Consider the following 17,103-nt stretch of genomic DNA (forward strand, 5'->3'; position numbering starts at 1 on the left):
TGAACTGGTCTTTCTGACTCTAGTATTTTTCCCTTCAATACCTTCACCACTTTGCAGCAAAATTGATCTTCAAAAAACAGAATTCCAATTACAGTTTTCCTCCACATAAAATAGAATGGCCAGCCATTTCACTAGGAAAATGTAAAAATCTTAAAATAGTTTCCATGTGGACATTGCTTACTTCTGTTAGGTTCATTGCCTACTCTCCTCCCTGGGAGACCACTTCCCTTCAACTGCTCTTTTTCACTCCCTGATTTTCCTTCTCCTTCTCTAGGCTCTCATACCAGTGGATTGATTTTACTTCCTTATCTAAGCCATGGCTAACGTGCTCTTGGCCAGAGCTCTCCCCAACAGTGACCTTTGCCTTTGCTGACTCTGACTCTTACAGTTTTATCTAGGAAGACTACCAAATCTCCCCAGTCTGTAAGCACTGCCCTTCCCAAGGCTACACTGCACACAGAGCTTCCTTGACAACAGCATCTACCTTGCCAAGTAGAAATGGTCTGGTTACTTGTCTATATTTTCCAAGAGACCAGAAATATTTGTTTAGCTTCATGTACGCAATGGCTATGACATTTATTGGTAGGTACCAATAAATACTTTACGAATGGATGAAAATAAGTGTTAGAAAAATATTGATAGGAATTTGATATTAAAGTTAATACTAACCAATCGTGAAGGAAAGGGGGCAGTTTCCTATGAGGGAGTGGAGATCTCTATTTCAAGGGCTTTAGAGTAGAAGAACTCTAAAAATATATGTGTATGGTTTTTTTCTAGCAATTGTCTCAGTGACAAGGAAGGAATTGTCTTCTCCAAAGACTCTTTACGTTTATCAGTTCAGCAACACATGTAAACTTGATTAACACAATTCTATATAAGTTAATAGTCACACAAATGGATTAGACCTCTCAACAAGCTCACGAGAACAACAGTTCTCATACCTGGCTGCACATTAATATCATTTGGCAAGATTTTAAAAATCTTAATATTCAGCTCATGCCCCAAACTAATTACATCAGAATCTCTGCAAGTGGGACACAGGCATTAGTGTTCTGCAGAGCTTCCCAAGTCTCTCTAATAAGCAGCCAAAATCAAGAAGCACAAGGCTAGGGGAACCTTTATTTCTGTAAGAACAGTATCAGTCATGGGATTTTGACTTGTCTAAAAATATCCAGAGTAATGTTTTCTTCTTTCAAAATTAGTATAATAGCACTTTTGCATGCCAGATTTTTACATGTCTCTTTGGGGCTTATTTATATTTGGAGTTAATCAAAAGAATACAAACAATTGTAACTCCAAAGAAATTGTAGTAGTTTCATGAGTTCTTTCTTATTGACATTTTACAACACATCCACAGGCTCCTTTAAGCTGCTTTCTTTTCCTTCCCTACAATTTCCTTCCACATACACATCATTGTTCATCACCCCTTTGTTGTTTCATTAACTTGACTTCCCAGGAAGCTAAAATAAATGTGTTTGACTTACAGTTTATCAAAAAGACCGTATTATATTCTCCCTTATCTTTCACTCCCATGGTTTCCTTTTTCTCATTAGGTGTTATCTTTATGTGGGAAGGTTAGATTAACCTCATTAGGACTCATAGTTAATTTAACTTACAAATTATTCCAACCTTCTAACTTAGACAGCCTCTCCCTCTGTAAGTCATTCATCAAGATGCCATTTGAAAGGTGCTGCAGTAGTCAGATCTTATTTAAAGTGATTGTAAACAGCCATACTTTCCGAGAGTCACTCACGGTATCAGCTTTTCTAAAGAACATAGATCTATTTAAGTTTTATAAACACAAATGTAGGTCAAGACTATAAAAAATAGGCCTCGCATTAGGACTATTTAGTGTTGGTAAACCTCTTTAATGGGAGTTTGTCTCCTCTGTGGGGGGAGGGCTGGGGAGGGCTTGGGATGGCCGTGGACAATACATGTGGACTTGACCCATCTCCACACACAAAGGTAGTTTGGTATGGCAGAGAGTTAAAAAGCTTAAGGCCTTGGCTCTGTTCTGTTGGGTTGATGATATAATAAGATGATAGTATAATATGGTATATTATGATATAGTAATGTATAGCTTGATATACTATAATAATAATATGTTTCAGTATATTATTAGACAGATGAAGAAACTAAGACCCAGAGTATCATTAGTAACCTCTTCACAATCACTCAGCCGATTTGTAGTGTTCAACCATTCTGACTCCAAAGCCCATGTTCTTGGCTAACAAGACTTTCAGGATTGAGCAAATTACTACATCTCTCTGGACTTTTTTCCCTGCACATCTATAAAATAAGGGGAAATCTTCAGTGATTTCCAGCTCTAGAAGTCTGTATTTTATTTTCTATCTCAGTAGAATCAATGAGAGGAGTTAACACTTTGGCAGAACACCACTGAGAGAAGTGATACATAACAATTTATTGCCACCAGGAAAAAAAAACCCAGAGAAGCAGTAATATATTACTGCACAGGCACAATCTTAGTGGGTACTACTTAAGGTAATACTTGGAGAACTCGGGTCTGAGTGAATAGTCAAGGTTTTATCTTCTTCCTCCGGAAAGGTTTTGGTGAATTGTTCTCTGTTCACACCCAAGAGGATTGATTGGATCCTGGTCTTCCTTGAAGACTGAATATGGGTACATTTTTAAGATCTCTAAAATTGAGTTTAAAGATTAAGTACTTCCCTGAAACTTCCCTAAAGAGGAAAATTTAGTCAAAATGCTAGGAAGGCTTTCCTTAGTCCAAAATTCATCTCTTGGCTTAGTGGTAATGCACACGGGTTCTGGGATTAATGAGATTCAAGTTTGAATCTTAACTCTGCCACTTATTAGTTCTTAGACCCTGGGCAAGTTACTGATCTATACTGAACATCACTGTTTTTATTTACAAAAAGGATATTAGGAAATAGAAGTACGTATAGCTTTCTATAAGGATTGAATTGGATAATAGATGTAAAGAAGTGAAAACAGTTCTTAGTCATATGAAGCTTTAGGTCAGCAGTCCCTGGTATTTTATCATTACCATTATCATCATCAGGTTAATGACCCTTGCAAAATGACCATTGCCTTTGGTATGTTTAGCAGGTAAAGTTCTTTAACAAGGAAAACACTCAGCTATATTTTTATCAGTGGCTATTGTCTCCCATCCATTGTTGATGGACTATACACCTGAAAAACAACATAGAGACAGAAAAACTGAAGCTGGCATTCCAAGTAGGACGTACAGGTCTTTGGTATCCAGGGCTAGTGGGGGAGTACCCTTCTTCTGCCTACAAAACACACACACACACACACACACTCACACACTCACACACACTCACGAAAACAGGAAGTTCATAAAATTTAAAAAATATATTTGCCGTTCCCTCCCCCAATCAGAACCCTCTCATCCTGCTTTCAAGTCAGTGAGTTATCTAAATGCTACAGTAGACCATGAGAGGGAAAGGGGCACTGTGGGGGGAAAGACACGGAAATGAAATAGCAAGATAGAGCTGGACATACTTCAAAAATTGGGGTAGGCACTTAAGGTCAGACTGGGGAGCAGAATGGAAGGGCACGTCCCAGAGATGTCACCTAGATTTTTAGACTCTTGATCTTTTTGAATTGTACCTTGAACTTCTGAGGTTCAACTGATTTTATTGTATCATAGAAAGGGAAAAAGACTTGGCTAATGAAATGGAAATGTGTAGTTTAAACAAATGCTAACCCTCCTTAAATATCCCCAAATTTGCAATTTCTAAAAAGTCAGTAAAATAATCTACATAATTTTCAAACTCTGCCTCATAACATTGTGCATAGACATGTATGAACAGCTGTTAAACCTATGGGTATACATAGACAGAGACACATGTGCTACCTATGATCTGCCAGTTAAGGGACATACTATAATCTCTATGTACACTCATGCATCTGTGAGAAATAGAACTTTGTTTTCTTTCCATTAAGACATTGTCTGGCTTTATAATTAGTGTTTACAGTAAATACATTCAAAGTTTATTCTTGGAATCCTCAATTCTCTTGCCATTGTAGGATAATGTGAGCTTTAGGCTAATTGATTACAGCCTCTTTTGGCATCAAAGTGACTAAACCTCTTCGAGCCTTGGCCACTCCACTGCACACCTGGGTGCAGGCCAGCTCCCTGCCGCAGGCTTCACAGGGCTCCAGCAATTGGCATGCAGGCCTTTACTTCAAGCACAGCATTTGCTGAAACTCATAAATTTCCCTGTGACCTTCAATCTTAAGCTAGAGAACATCTGATTGTAAAACTGTCCTTCCTCTTTTGATATTTTATTGACTGCTGATTTCTCTATTAATCAGGAAGAGTAATTTTCAAAATATTATATGAGATGGCAGTGGATTTTATAGACACACACACACGCACACACACACACACAGAGCAGTAGGCCTTTCTTCAACCCATACTTTCTCTCCCTGATGCCTTTTCTTTGCTTTTTTCCCCCAACCCCTTACCCCATTCTCTGTCTCAGGCTCTTGCTAATCCCTTCTTTGGCCCAGTGAGTGATCATTTTCATTGTGAACTTGCCTTTGCTGTCTAGTGGTGGGGTCAGGCCAAACTGATTTATAAACCATCTCCTGGAGGATCTTAGGGGGCATAAAAATCTGAAGAACTGAGCAGGGTGGGAAGACTGAGTAGAATGTTAACACGGAACACTCATATCACACACACAGGGAGAGAGAGAGAGAGAGCAGAGGGATGGACAGAGGAGTGTGGCTGAGTAGATCTGTTACTGGAGCTAATAATTTCTGCTGCTCATTGAGAATTGTATGTGCCATTCATTGTATTACATACTTTATATGCACTAACTTATGTAATCTTCTAATACGCCTGTAAGGATGGTATTATCAACCCCATTTTTCAGATAGGAAAACTGAGAAAAGAAAGCTGAGTAATTTTTTTAAAAGCCGGAGATGTATTTAGAGCCGCATCTGGAGTTCAAGCATTAGTGTCCTGATTTCCAAATCATCTGCTCTTCACCACTGTATTCCTGATGGGGATTACCCACTACAGCCACTAAAAGCCTGCTGAAGGTCACTGGGACCTCTGACTCTTTCTCTTTGGTCAAGAAAAGTTTCGAGGAGAATGTTAACCAGCCTTTTCATTCTAGCCCACATTAAAAAGGTGAGCTATTAGGCGTACTGCAGACATGGGATTCCCCCATGTAAAATCCACAAAGTCCTTAGGTATATCACAACCTTCTAGAAGTTCTGATAACTCCTTAACGGGTTTGGGTTTTACTGTTGCTGTGACTTCTAGACAAGGAGGCACGGAAAGAGCTTTGCTTTCTGAAAGTGGCCAGGGACATGCAGTGATTGAATAGTTAATTCCAAGGTGAGGACACGGATATATGTGTTTACACTGTGAGCACTTTTTTTTTTTTTTTAAGATTTTTTTTTTATTTATTTACTTGACAGATCACAAGCAGGCAGAGAGGCAGGCAGAGAGAGAGAGAGGAGAAAGCAGGCTCTCCATGGAGCAGAGAGCCCGATGTGGGGCTCGATCCCAGGACCCCGGGATCACGACCCGAGCTGAAGGCAGAGGCCTCAACCCACTGAGCCACCCAGGCGCCCCCTGTGAGCACTTTTTATCAGGCCTGTCTGTGAGTTGGACTGACCAGGAACAGAGATGTAACAATACCTGGAGGAATTTGTACATGAAAATTTGGTGAAGATAGGCAAAGGATTTCTTGCAATGAGAGAACCTGTCCTCTGAAATTGAATTCATACATTTATTTTGTGGCCCCTTTCTGCCAGAATTTTGTCCCAGCTACCTTCCCCCAAGCTCTTTTCTTTCCCACAAGATAAAGCAAGGTAAAGCTGAACATATTTCAAAAATTAGGGTGGGCACATATATACTTTTCCCATTTACACTTGGCCAAGATTTCAAACAGACTCTACCTTTCACTCCTCTGGGTTCTTGCATGCATTAATCTTCGGGCGGGTATGCCCTTCTCCTTCCCTGCCTAATTGAACCCATCTCTTAGTGTTTCTTTCCTGATGTCCTTCATGTCCCAAGGAAGTGCTGGGGGCTCCCTCTTTGGGCTCCTATAGGTCAGTATTCTGGTTCTCTTATGGTATTAACATTTGTTTCTAAAACCATATGACCTAATGTAATGCATAGGCATGTAGTAGATGCTCAGTGAATATTTGTTGGCTGGATGTATGAATGGGCAAATAACTGAATGATGAGAGATGGGTGAGGCAAGAGATTCCTATTTAATAGTATTTGTCTTGGAACCAATTCACTCCTGCATTTCATTGTAACCACTGGGTCCTCAAATACACACTGAAGGGAATGAATTTTAGAATTCTGCAATAATGTTAATTGCCATTGCATATGTTTGGGTTTAAATTGCATGCATTGCAAAAACTTCAGAATATTTTTAAATCTGGGGGTAACCTGATTTTGTAGACAATAAACCCTGTTAGCTCTATGGAGAATTATATGAGAGGCCCAGCGACTCATGCAAAAGAGATTAATGGGAGCTACTGAACTCAAAATGAGAGAGGCTGAAGGTTAGACAACTAAGGCAGGGCAACAAAAGTGGAGAAGCAGCCCCAAACTTGAGTTAGGTGTTCAGACCTGGGACAAGACATTATTGCATCTGCCAACTTGGAGACCTAAGTTATAGTATCAGGAAGCCCAAAGACAGAAGTGAGGGGTGGGGCTTTGAGGTAGAACTATCTATGTACTTTAAGGACTTAGCACACTGCTCATTATGACAGAGAGGCTCCGTTTTACATGGAAGAAGAGCTTTGTAAGGGGCATTTTTTTTTTTTTTGAGTCAAGGAAAAATGGAAAACCAATGCCAATATGTCTGGTGGGATGGTCCTACTAATACTAATTCTTATCCAGTGGAGTGGACTGAAGCTAAACATTGAGGGCCTGCTGTGCAGAGGTTGGACTCGCTGGTGGGCTGTGGACTGACCATGACCAAAGTCTGCCTGCTCTTCATTGAGGATATTGGCTTGAGAAACCAAGTCTGCAGTTTGTTAAGAGGGTGTCACACTCCCTGATTTTGGAAGTGCTCATGGTTCGCCCAGGGGTGGGGTAGAGGACTTTGTCTTTTAACAGAGCCTAGAGTAGTGCTTCTCAAACTTGAATGTGCAAAGGAATCACTTGGAGATCTTGTTTAAGTGCAGATTCTGATTGAGTCTGTCTCAGGTGGGATCCGAGATTATGCATTGCTAACAAGCTCTTGGGAGATTCTAGGGCTGCTGTTCTGGGAACCACACTGTAAGTGGTAAGGGGCTAAACTGTTTTCTGAGTAAAGAGGCTTCAAATTTCAATTCAAAAGCTGACCGTGTGCCACACAAAACACTTAGCCAATGAATGCTTCTGTTTCCTAATCTATGATATGGAAATAATGTGGTTACTCCTTGCTTTTACACCCCCTTTTTATGTTCTATGTGGTAGTATTTTGTGACATGCAGTATAAATGTACAAGGTAATGGGAGATACTTTCTCTGCAGTTCCATTTCTAGGAATAATGGTGCTTCCATACTGTAATTTAGACATTGGCATCAGATGGCTCATGGTACTGATCCTTTTTCTTCCATTAACAAGTTAGATAACCCTAGGCAAGTTATCCTACTTTTCTAAACCTTACTTACCTCATCTATAAAATAAATATTTATATACCATACATTGTGCTGGAGACTGAAGATATAATAGTAAATAAGGTCTTATTCTCACCGAGTTTACATTCCAGTCAGGGAGACAGGAAATAAATTACTAAAACCAAAAAACCCCCAATATAATTAGAGTATGCATTCCTTGAAAGACACAGGTGCTTTGATTAAAAACCAAAAACAATAAAGGTATAAAATAAGGTTGCTCTGGGATGGCAAAAAAAAATTTATTTTTAGATAGGAAGAAGAGCCAGTCAGAAGAACAAAAAGAAAAACACAAGCAGAAAGAATAGCACCAAAGTCCTTTGGCAGGAAAGAACTTGGTTGTGCTCGGAATTCTAAGTCCAATGTGGACAAAGTACATTAAAGAAAGTGAATGGGGTAGATGAGGCCAGAGAAAGTGGGACCAGATTACGCAGGATCTTGTGACTGAGAAGTGAGAAAGTTTGGATTTTTTTTTCCATACAAGAAGAGGCAATTTGAAATGTTCTAAGCAAGAAAATGACATGATGTAATGTATTTATTTATTTTATAAAATATCTCTCTGACTGGTGTTTTCCAACTGGATAGGAAGCGATCCAGAGAAATGGGGTATCCAGTTAGGAGGTAAGAGGCAGGAACTTGGACTAGCACTCATGACAGTGGAGAGGCAAGAGGTATGGGAACAGATTCTGGAGATATTTGGGAGGAAAAGCTGAGAAGACTTGCTGATGGATTGAATCAGATCAGATGGGGGGATGGGAAAAAGGTAAGATTGAAAGAGTAGAATCAAGGATGTTTTTTAAGTTTCAAATTTGAGCAACAGGGTAGATGATGGTATGGGGGTGGTTGAGGAAGAGCACGTGCAAAGATAAGGTAATGAAGAACTCACATAATAATAGTCCTTGTTACATGAGGGGGTTAAGAATAAAATGATAGAGATATATATTCTTCTGCATGATTCCAGAACTGAAGTGCTCAATATTTTATTGTTTTTCTGTTACTGTTATTTTTCTTGAGGGACTACCCATTAGAGACACCAGATCCCCTTGATTGGTAAAGACATGATAACTCTCTTGGACTCAACAATCATATTTTTATTTTCTCCAGTGAAAAATAAATATTACTTTTGTGAAAACCCTGCAGTGGTGATAGAAAAATGGGGTAGGGTAGACTTATGTGTGCCTCAAGCAACATCAATCAAACTTTCAGCCAAGTCTTGATTACAAGATCTTTATTTCTGGCAATGGTGTAAGAAGCAGAAAGAGCACAGCTGGATTTTCAGCACTAGGTGGATACCACGAGTTCTGGAAATTGGAAAAAGCATCTTCTAACTTGGAAGTTATGGTAATTTGTCTGGAGTAGTTAGAAGGAAAATAAATACAGACCTTCCCCTAGCCCCAACTCCTCTCATGATGCCATTTACAGAGTAAGTTGTCTTGCTGTAACTGTTCCTGTTTGGTCTTTGCTAATCAGATGGCCTTTTTTAACAAGGGATGTTAGGTATGTGATTTTGCTCTCTGATTTCCACACCTAAGATTAATTTTTTCTGTAGGTAGGTAGCATTGATTTTAGCGGTTTGCCAACCTGGCTCCATATAAAAACTGCTGGCCAGTTAAAAAAATACAGAGTGTAGGGCAGTCCCAGGACACTTGATTTAGTAAGAGTGTCAGTCTTGGTTTTTTAAATGTCTCCTGCATGATTGGTCTACAAATGTCATTTGGAAACCATCGGTCTGAGGATTGGGGTGTTATATTATGATCTGAAAACTCTGCATTCTCTTCTTTCTTTTGCCAGTGAATTGCTTGCAAGATGGCATTGCGCAAGTCACTTCATGGTTCCTAATGTGATAGTTTAGCCTCTTTTACTCCACTGGAATGAAGAAAATATAGACAGCTAATAGTCAGTGAGTAGAGTGTTTCATGTGAAGGACATTTGGACTGGACTAGCAAAGCAGCTTGGAATCCTTGGCCTGGTGAGGGTCTGCCTCTGTGCATTGCAGTAGTAGTCAATACCATCATTCTTTGAAATGCAAACTTATTCATGTCATGGTTTCAAAGTGCCTCTTGACTCTTGATTCATAACACCTTATGTGAAGGAGTTGAACCATGGTAAATAAACCAGTTTTCTTCATTAATGATTTTAAAGGCTCAGAGGACACTCTTTAACACTAAACTTAGAAGAGGGAGAGCTGTGGCATCCCTGGAGATTGAAGTCTTGCCATTGCTATAGGCTTTAGTCCCCTTCAAGGGTCCTTTGTGGAAATCAAATTTCCTGGCGCTAAGAGGAATCGAGGACACTGAATTCTTGCCACAATCACAGTCTCTTATGGCCAGAACCTGCCCGTGGCACTCAACTGCTAGGCTCTATAACATGGGATCTTAAGGTTAGTGCCATCAACAAGGATTCACAGGCATTGACATGGCACCAGTGACACAAGGCTTGCTATTGGGCCTTGAGGAACTGACCAATCAAATGGGTTGTGAGCAGTCTGAGGGTAGAACTTGAAGTGGTTCATCTGATAAGAGTGCCACGTAGAAGCTGTGAGAGTTGCATGGAGAGATGGCCATAAGAGGCCATCCCCATACAAGGGAGAAGAAACTGGGAAGGCAAATCCATGAAGTTGAGGAGGCATAGGGACTCCTATAGAAAGGAAATGTCATTTCCTAGGGAATCAGGTCTGCCTCCCAACCTCCTCTCATTCCTGCCTGGAGTGTCTCCTGTGGAATTCATAGGTATCAGTGGGAGCTGAGCTGCTTTCCTTTCTGCCTTCCAGCATTCTCCCTCTCTCTATTTCACTGATATTGCTGGTGGTTTGCATCACAGGGCCTGTCCTATTGTTTAGCTACCACCTACAATGGGCAACTCACTCTTCCCTGTGCAAGTTTGATATATCTACCTTCATGACTGAGGTTATTAAACTGGCAAGGAAATATATGAAGTTGGCATTCTTGAATGGCTCTTCATCCTGGGCAAGAAAAGGGAGGACTATTTCCATGTTGAAGAGTTCCAACCAATTCAGAGAAAAATACTACACGAAGTCAAAATATTATCGTTTTGGCCAAGCAAGGGTTTTCCTTTATAGCCATGCTGGCATGCAAGGTTTTATAGCCTTGCCTCTCCCCTGGTGTCAGTGGTATTGCCTGCTCTCTCCAGCTGGAGGATGTCACTTCAGCAGAGGTAGGGGAAGGATTTCATCTGTGGGAGGTGGTAGAAAGAAGAGAGTCCCTGGGAGGATATAAACTCCATAATGTGAAAGAAGAGTAGACTATCCAGTCTATGAAAGGGACAAAAAGGAGTTTAGTTATAATCAAAAGAACTACAAACTTTCATTGAAAATAGATTTGGTAAGATATTTTTAAGTGGCATCTTCCTTTAGGGAAAGAAGGCATATACTTAATAGTACGTAGTGTGTGATTTTATTTGTATAAATTTCAAGAACAGACAAACATAATCTATGCTGATGAAAGTCAGAATAGTGTGTACTGCAAGGCTGTGGGAAGGTTTAACTGTAAGGAACACCAGGGAAATTCTGGGGCACTGGAAATGCTCTATATCTTGATCTGCATGATTACCCAGGTGTATTCACATGTAAAAATTATTTGAGCTGTATACTAAGATTTGTGTAATATTCTATATGTAATTTATTACTCAATACAGAAATTTAAAATGAATCTTCTTTTTTGCCAGACTTATAAATATGGTATCAGAATAAAGGATATCTGGGATATTGAATAGGATAGAGATGCTATTAATATTCAAAGTGGGCTGTAGAGAATGAAAGGAACAGTTAAATTGGACACAGTGGAAGGACCACAGGCTTTGGCAGCTACTCACCTAGGCCCCTAATATACTTTTTACTGTGGATCTTTGAGCTAGCTTTAAATCTCTCACATGCTCAGTTCCCTTCTATACATGGTTAATAATATATTTACCTTAACTGCCATTTGGAGGATTCAGTGAAATAATGTATATAGATATTTTGCCAAACATCTAAAATATAACTCAAAAATAGTATTTATTATTAACAGATAGTAGATATATGTTCATAAGCCATGATGCTTAAGAATTCCAGTCATAAAATCAAACTTCTACCCTGAAATATTCCTGGGAATAAAAGTATGAATCTCAATAACTGTTTAACATCATACTAAAAAGTAAAAAGCTGAAAGCTTTTCCTCTAAGATTAGGAACATGACAAAGATGCCCACTCTTGCTGCTTTTATTCAGCATAGTATTGGAAGCCCTAGCCACAGCAATTACGCAAGAAAAAGAAATAAAAAACATCCAAATCGGAAAGAAAGTAACACTGTCACAATCAGCAGATGATGATACTATATAGATAAAACCCTAAAGATTCCACAAAAAAATCATTAGAACTAATAAATGAATTTAGCAAAATTGTATTTAATAGTTCAGTGAAGAACTAATAAGTGAAATCAATAAAATTGTTTCTATAAACTAATAACAAACTACAACAGAAATGAAGAAAACAACCCCATGTAAAATTGCATCAAAAGGAATAAAATGCCTAGGAATAATTTTAACCAAGGAGGTAAAACACCTGTATACTGAGACTCAAAGACATTGATGAAAGGAATTGAAGAAGACAAAAATAAATGGAAAGACATTCCATACTCTTGGATTGGAAAATGAATATTGTCAAAGTATCCATACTACCCAAAGCAATCTACAGATTCACTGCAATCCCTATTAAAATTCCAATGGTGTTTTTCACAGAACTAGAAGAAACAGTTCTAAAATTTGTATGGGGCCAAAAGACTCTGAATAGCTGAAGAAATCTTGAGAAAGAAGAGTAAAGCTGGTGGTGTCACACTCCCTGATTTCAACCTATACTACAAAGCTATAGTAAAAAAAATATGGTGGTGTTATAGGAACAGACATTTCTATCAATGAAACAGAATAGAATCCCAGCAATAAACCCACAAATATATGGTCAATTAATTTACGACAAAGGAGCCAAGAATATTCAAGGGGGAAGGGACAATAAATGTTGTTGGGAAAAACTGGTCAGCCACATGTGAAAGAGTGAAACTAGACCACTGTCTTACATCCTACACAAAAACTGACCCCCAGTGAATCAAAGATGTGAATGTAAGACCTGAAACCATTAAACTCTTAGAAGAAAACATAGGAGATAAATTCTTCAGCATTGGTCTTGGCTTTGGATTTTTGGATTTGATTCCAAAATCAAAGGCCACAAAAATAAGCAATTGGGACTATATGAAACTAAAAAGCTTCACAGCAAAGGAAACCATCAAGAAAATGAAATGGCAACCTACTGAATGGGAGATAATGCTTGCAAATCATATAACCAATAAGGGGTTAATATCCAAAATATATAAAGAACTCATACAACTCAATAGCAAAAAAGCCAAACAACCCCATTAAACAATGGGCAGAGGATTTAAATAGATATTTTTCCAAAGAAGACATACAGATGGCCAACAGACACGTGAAAAGATGTTCAAAGTCACTAATTGTCAGGTAAATGCAAATCCAAGCCACAGGGAGATATTCTTTCAAACCTGTTAGAATGGCTCTTAACCAAAAGAGAAGAAATAACAGTGTTGAAGAGGATGTGGAGAAAAAGGAACCTTTGTACATATTTGTGGATGTAAATTAGTGTTACCACCATGGAAAACAGTATGGAAGATCCTCAAATAATGAAGAATAGAACTACAGTATGATCCAGTTATTCCGTTTTTTATCCAAAAAATAAAAAAGAAACATTAATATGAAAAGATATATGCACCTCTATGTTCATTGCACCATTATTTACAATAGCCAAGATATGGAAACAACCAAGTGCCTATCAGTGGATGAATGGATAAAGAAAATATAGTGTATATACAGCAGAATACTACTCAGCCATTAAAAAGAAGGAAATTTTGCCATTTGTGACAACATGGATAGATCTTAAGGATATTAAGTTAAGAGAAACAAGTCAGGGAAAGACAAATGCCATATATTTTACTTACATGTGGAATTAAAAAACCCGAAACGAACAAATAAAACTCATGGATACAGAGAACAGATGGATGGTTATCAGAGGGGAAGGGAGTTGGGAATAGATGAAATGGGTGAAGGAGGTCACATGCGTGCTGAAAATGGTAACTGGAGTTATTGTGGTGATCACTTTGTATGTATATAAATATCAAATTGTCATGTTGCATATCTGAAACGAATGTTATATAATAATTTTGCCTCAATAAAAACTAACACTCTTTCACTTATTTCTTTTTTCTTTTTTTTTTTTTTTAAAGATTTCATTCATTTATTTGACAGACAGAGATCACAAGTAGGCAGAGAGGCAGGCAGAGAGAGAGGAAGGCAAGCAGGCTCCCCGCTGAGCAGAGAGCCCAATGCGGGGCTCGATCCCAGGACCCCGGGATCATGACCCGAGCCGAAGGCAGAGGCTTTAACCCACTGAGCCACCCAAGCACCCCTTTCACTTATTTCTAAGTGGAGACTGTTTAAGTTATGTTAAACTATTAACATTTATTTAAATTAGTTGATATTTTGAAATATATTATTTATTTGAGAGAGAGAGAGTGCACAAGCAGGGGGATCAGGAAAGGGAGAAGCAGACTCCCCCCTGAACAGGGAGCCTGACACTGGGCTTGATCCCAGGACTGAGATTGTGACCTGAGCCGAAGGCAAATGCTTAACTGACTGAGCCACCCAGGTGCTCCTATTTAAATTATTTGAAATCAAACGCAGTCTGTGCTATAGGACCTAGGGCAAATTATTTCACATTTCTGAGTATGTTTCTTTTAGGAATAATAATACTATTTCATCAGGACCATTCTGATCATTGATTTTGTTACCATGTGTAATGTGCTATGCAATATGCCTAACACACTGTGAATTTTGGTTTGATTATTCTACTTGAAAGATGCTTAACTAATGCCAAATGTAAGCCGGATATTATTTAGGGATTATTATGAGGAATTAAAAACAGGAATTAAAAACAAGAATAAGGCACAATCCTTGCCTTCAGCAAGATTCCACCTTACTGGGAAAGAGAGACATGTGCACATTTATAAAAAGATGTGATAAATATTTTACTCAGTGTAACGTTGGAATACTGGAGAAGTACACAGGAGACATTGTATAATGATGTGACAGTCATGAAAAGTTGTGGGCATATTGAAATTTAAAAAGTGCATCATGGCCCTGGAAAATAATAATTCAAGGCCACCATATGGTTGAGTCCATGGCCAAGGAATTATTTCTGTTTTAGAATCACAAGCTGGTAACGAGGATTGCTCTGAATCAGAAGTGGATGCATTAAAACAGAAACATGGAAAGCTCCTTCAAATTGGCAGTGAATCAGAAGGAGAATGGAATGGAATTCACAATACCAAGACCTAATTCTGTTGACGTCTGTCTACCTCGAAGCAGCTTCTCTGGTTGGAGGCCATGTTCGTGCACGAGAAGGAAAAGCAGTTCTTTCAGGACAGTGTTGAGTCATGCCTACTTTCAGAATCTGACAAAAGCCATGAATGCTGTCCAAGGAAAAGATGGACTTGGAAACAAACAAAATGGCCGTAGTCATCTCTAGTGAGGTTCTTGCCCTTCTAAAGTTCAGGCTGAGAGTCTCTCTTTTAAAAGAAAATCTCTATGCTGCACCTTCTCCCCTCTCTGGAGAACTGAGGAATATTGGCAGCTTCCTCAATTACATTACCATATGAACACTGATGATCCCCACATCACTTCTGAGTAGTCTCCCGAGTGTCTGATAACTTTTTCTTTCCTTCACCCCACCTAGCATTTCCCAGTGCACTTAGGTGTGAGGCTTCTCTGAGATGAAAAGCTTAAATAAAACCCAACTGTAAACAATCTAGACCCTGCACTGATATTTATCAAGCTCTGTTGAGAGTCAGATATCAAATATTACAGGTATCCCTTGTTTTATTGTGTTTCGCTTTATTGTGCTTTGAAGATATTGCAGGGGTTGTTTTGTTTTGTTTTTGTTTTTGTTTTTGTTTTTGTTTTTTTAACAAATTGATGGTCTGTGGCAACCCTGCACTGAGCAAATCTATTGGTACCATCTTTCCAACAGCATTTACTCACCTCAAGTCTCTGTGTCATGTTTTGGTAATTCTCACAATATCTCAGACTTTTTCATTATTACTGTATTTGTTATGGTGATCTGTGATCAGTATTCTGTGATGTTATTATTGTAATTGTTTGGGGGCACCATGAACCATAACCATACGACAGCAAACTTAATCAATCAATGTTGTATGTGTTCTGACTGCTTCACGGACCGACTGTTGTTCTCCCACCTCCCTCCTCTCCGTGGGCCGCCATATTCCCTGAGAAACAACAAAACTGGAGTTAGTCCGTTTAATAACACTACAGTGTTCTCTAAGTGTTTGAGTAAAAGGAAGAGTCACGTGTCTCTCACTTTATTATTTTTTTAAAGATTTTATTTATTTATTTGACAGACAGAGATCACAAGCAGGCAGAGAGGCAGGCAGAGAGAGAGGAAGGGAAGCAGGCTCTCCGCCGAGCAGAGAGCCCGATGTGGGGCTCGATCCCAGGACCCCGAGATCATGACCCGAGCCGAAGGCAGAGGCTTAACCACTGAGCCACCCAGGCGCCCCATGTGTCTCTCACTTTAAATAAAAATCTAGATGTGATTAAGCTTTCATTGTTTTGCATACTTTCATGCTATTGCACACTTAATAGACTACAGTATAGTACAAACATGAGTTTTATATGCACTGGGGGCGAAAAAATTCATTTGATTCTCTTTATTGAGAGATCTCCCATCGTGGTGGTCTGGAATGGAACCTGCCATGTCTCCAAGGTATGCCGATACCATACGATAGCTGTTGCTATCTCTGCTAAGTGTACACTACGATTTTTACATCCATGACTTAGAAATTAGACTGGTGAGGTAGACCTCTGGTTAACCAGAACCAATTGCTCCTATCTATTTGCTAATCCTTACCCCATATTACTGAGAACCCAGTCTTCTCCCATGATTTCCTTGTGGGAGTCTAATGGGTTATTTTGTTTCATGTCTCATCAGCAATTTCCTGAAGATACAGTGCCTGGAGGGTGGAATCTGGGAGCAAGGCAGCTGCGTCCCAGTGGTGTGTGAGCCCCCTTCTCCTGTCTTTGAAGGCATGTATGAATGTACCAACGGCTTTGAGCTCAACAGCCAGTGCATGCTCAACTGTAACCAAGAAAGTGGAAGGGTAAGATGACTTGAACTTGGTTTTGGATCAGACTGTGCTCTAATCTTGATGACCAATCCAAGAATGTTGACTAGAAATGATCAGAGTGAATGCCAATAGGCAGGGGCTTACTAGGTTGGGATTCTAAGCAGCTGTGTTGATATTATTCAATAGGAAATTCAGAAGATAACCCCATTTTTGGAATAGTTTAGAACTTCCTCTTGGATAAAAGGAAAAGGAAAAACCTGACGGGTTG

The 17,103-nt window shown here is 39.2% G+C and overlaps 1 protein-coding gene across 2 annotated transcripts in view; it reads left to right on the forward strand.

Moving 5' to 3' along the window:
* Nucleotides 1-17,103, forward strand: part of PAPPA2 (pappalysin 2) — a gene marked incomplete at both ends in the record, with an annotated part of 273,603 nt that overhangs the window by 206,202 nt on the left and 50,298 nt on the right. For both annotated transcript variants that reach the window (XM_080824978.1, XM_080824979.1), the window contains one exon: nucleotides 16,700-16,868. In XM_080824978.1, the coding sequence (XP_080681104.1) occupies nucleotides 16,700-16,868 (169 nt within the window). The remainder of the gene's footprint in view (nucleotides 1-16,699; nucleotides 16,869-17,103) is intronic.

The sequence above is a fragment of the Martes martes genome, assembly GCF_963455335.1.
Source record: "Martes martes genome assembly, chromosome: 15".
Classification (NCBI taxonomy): domain Eukaryota; kingdom Metazoa; phylum Chordata; class Mammalia; order Carnivora; family Mustelidae; genus Martes; species Martes martes.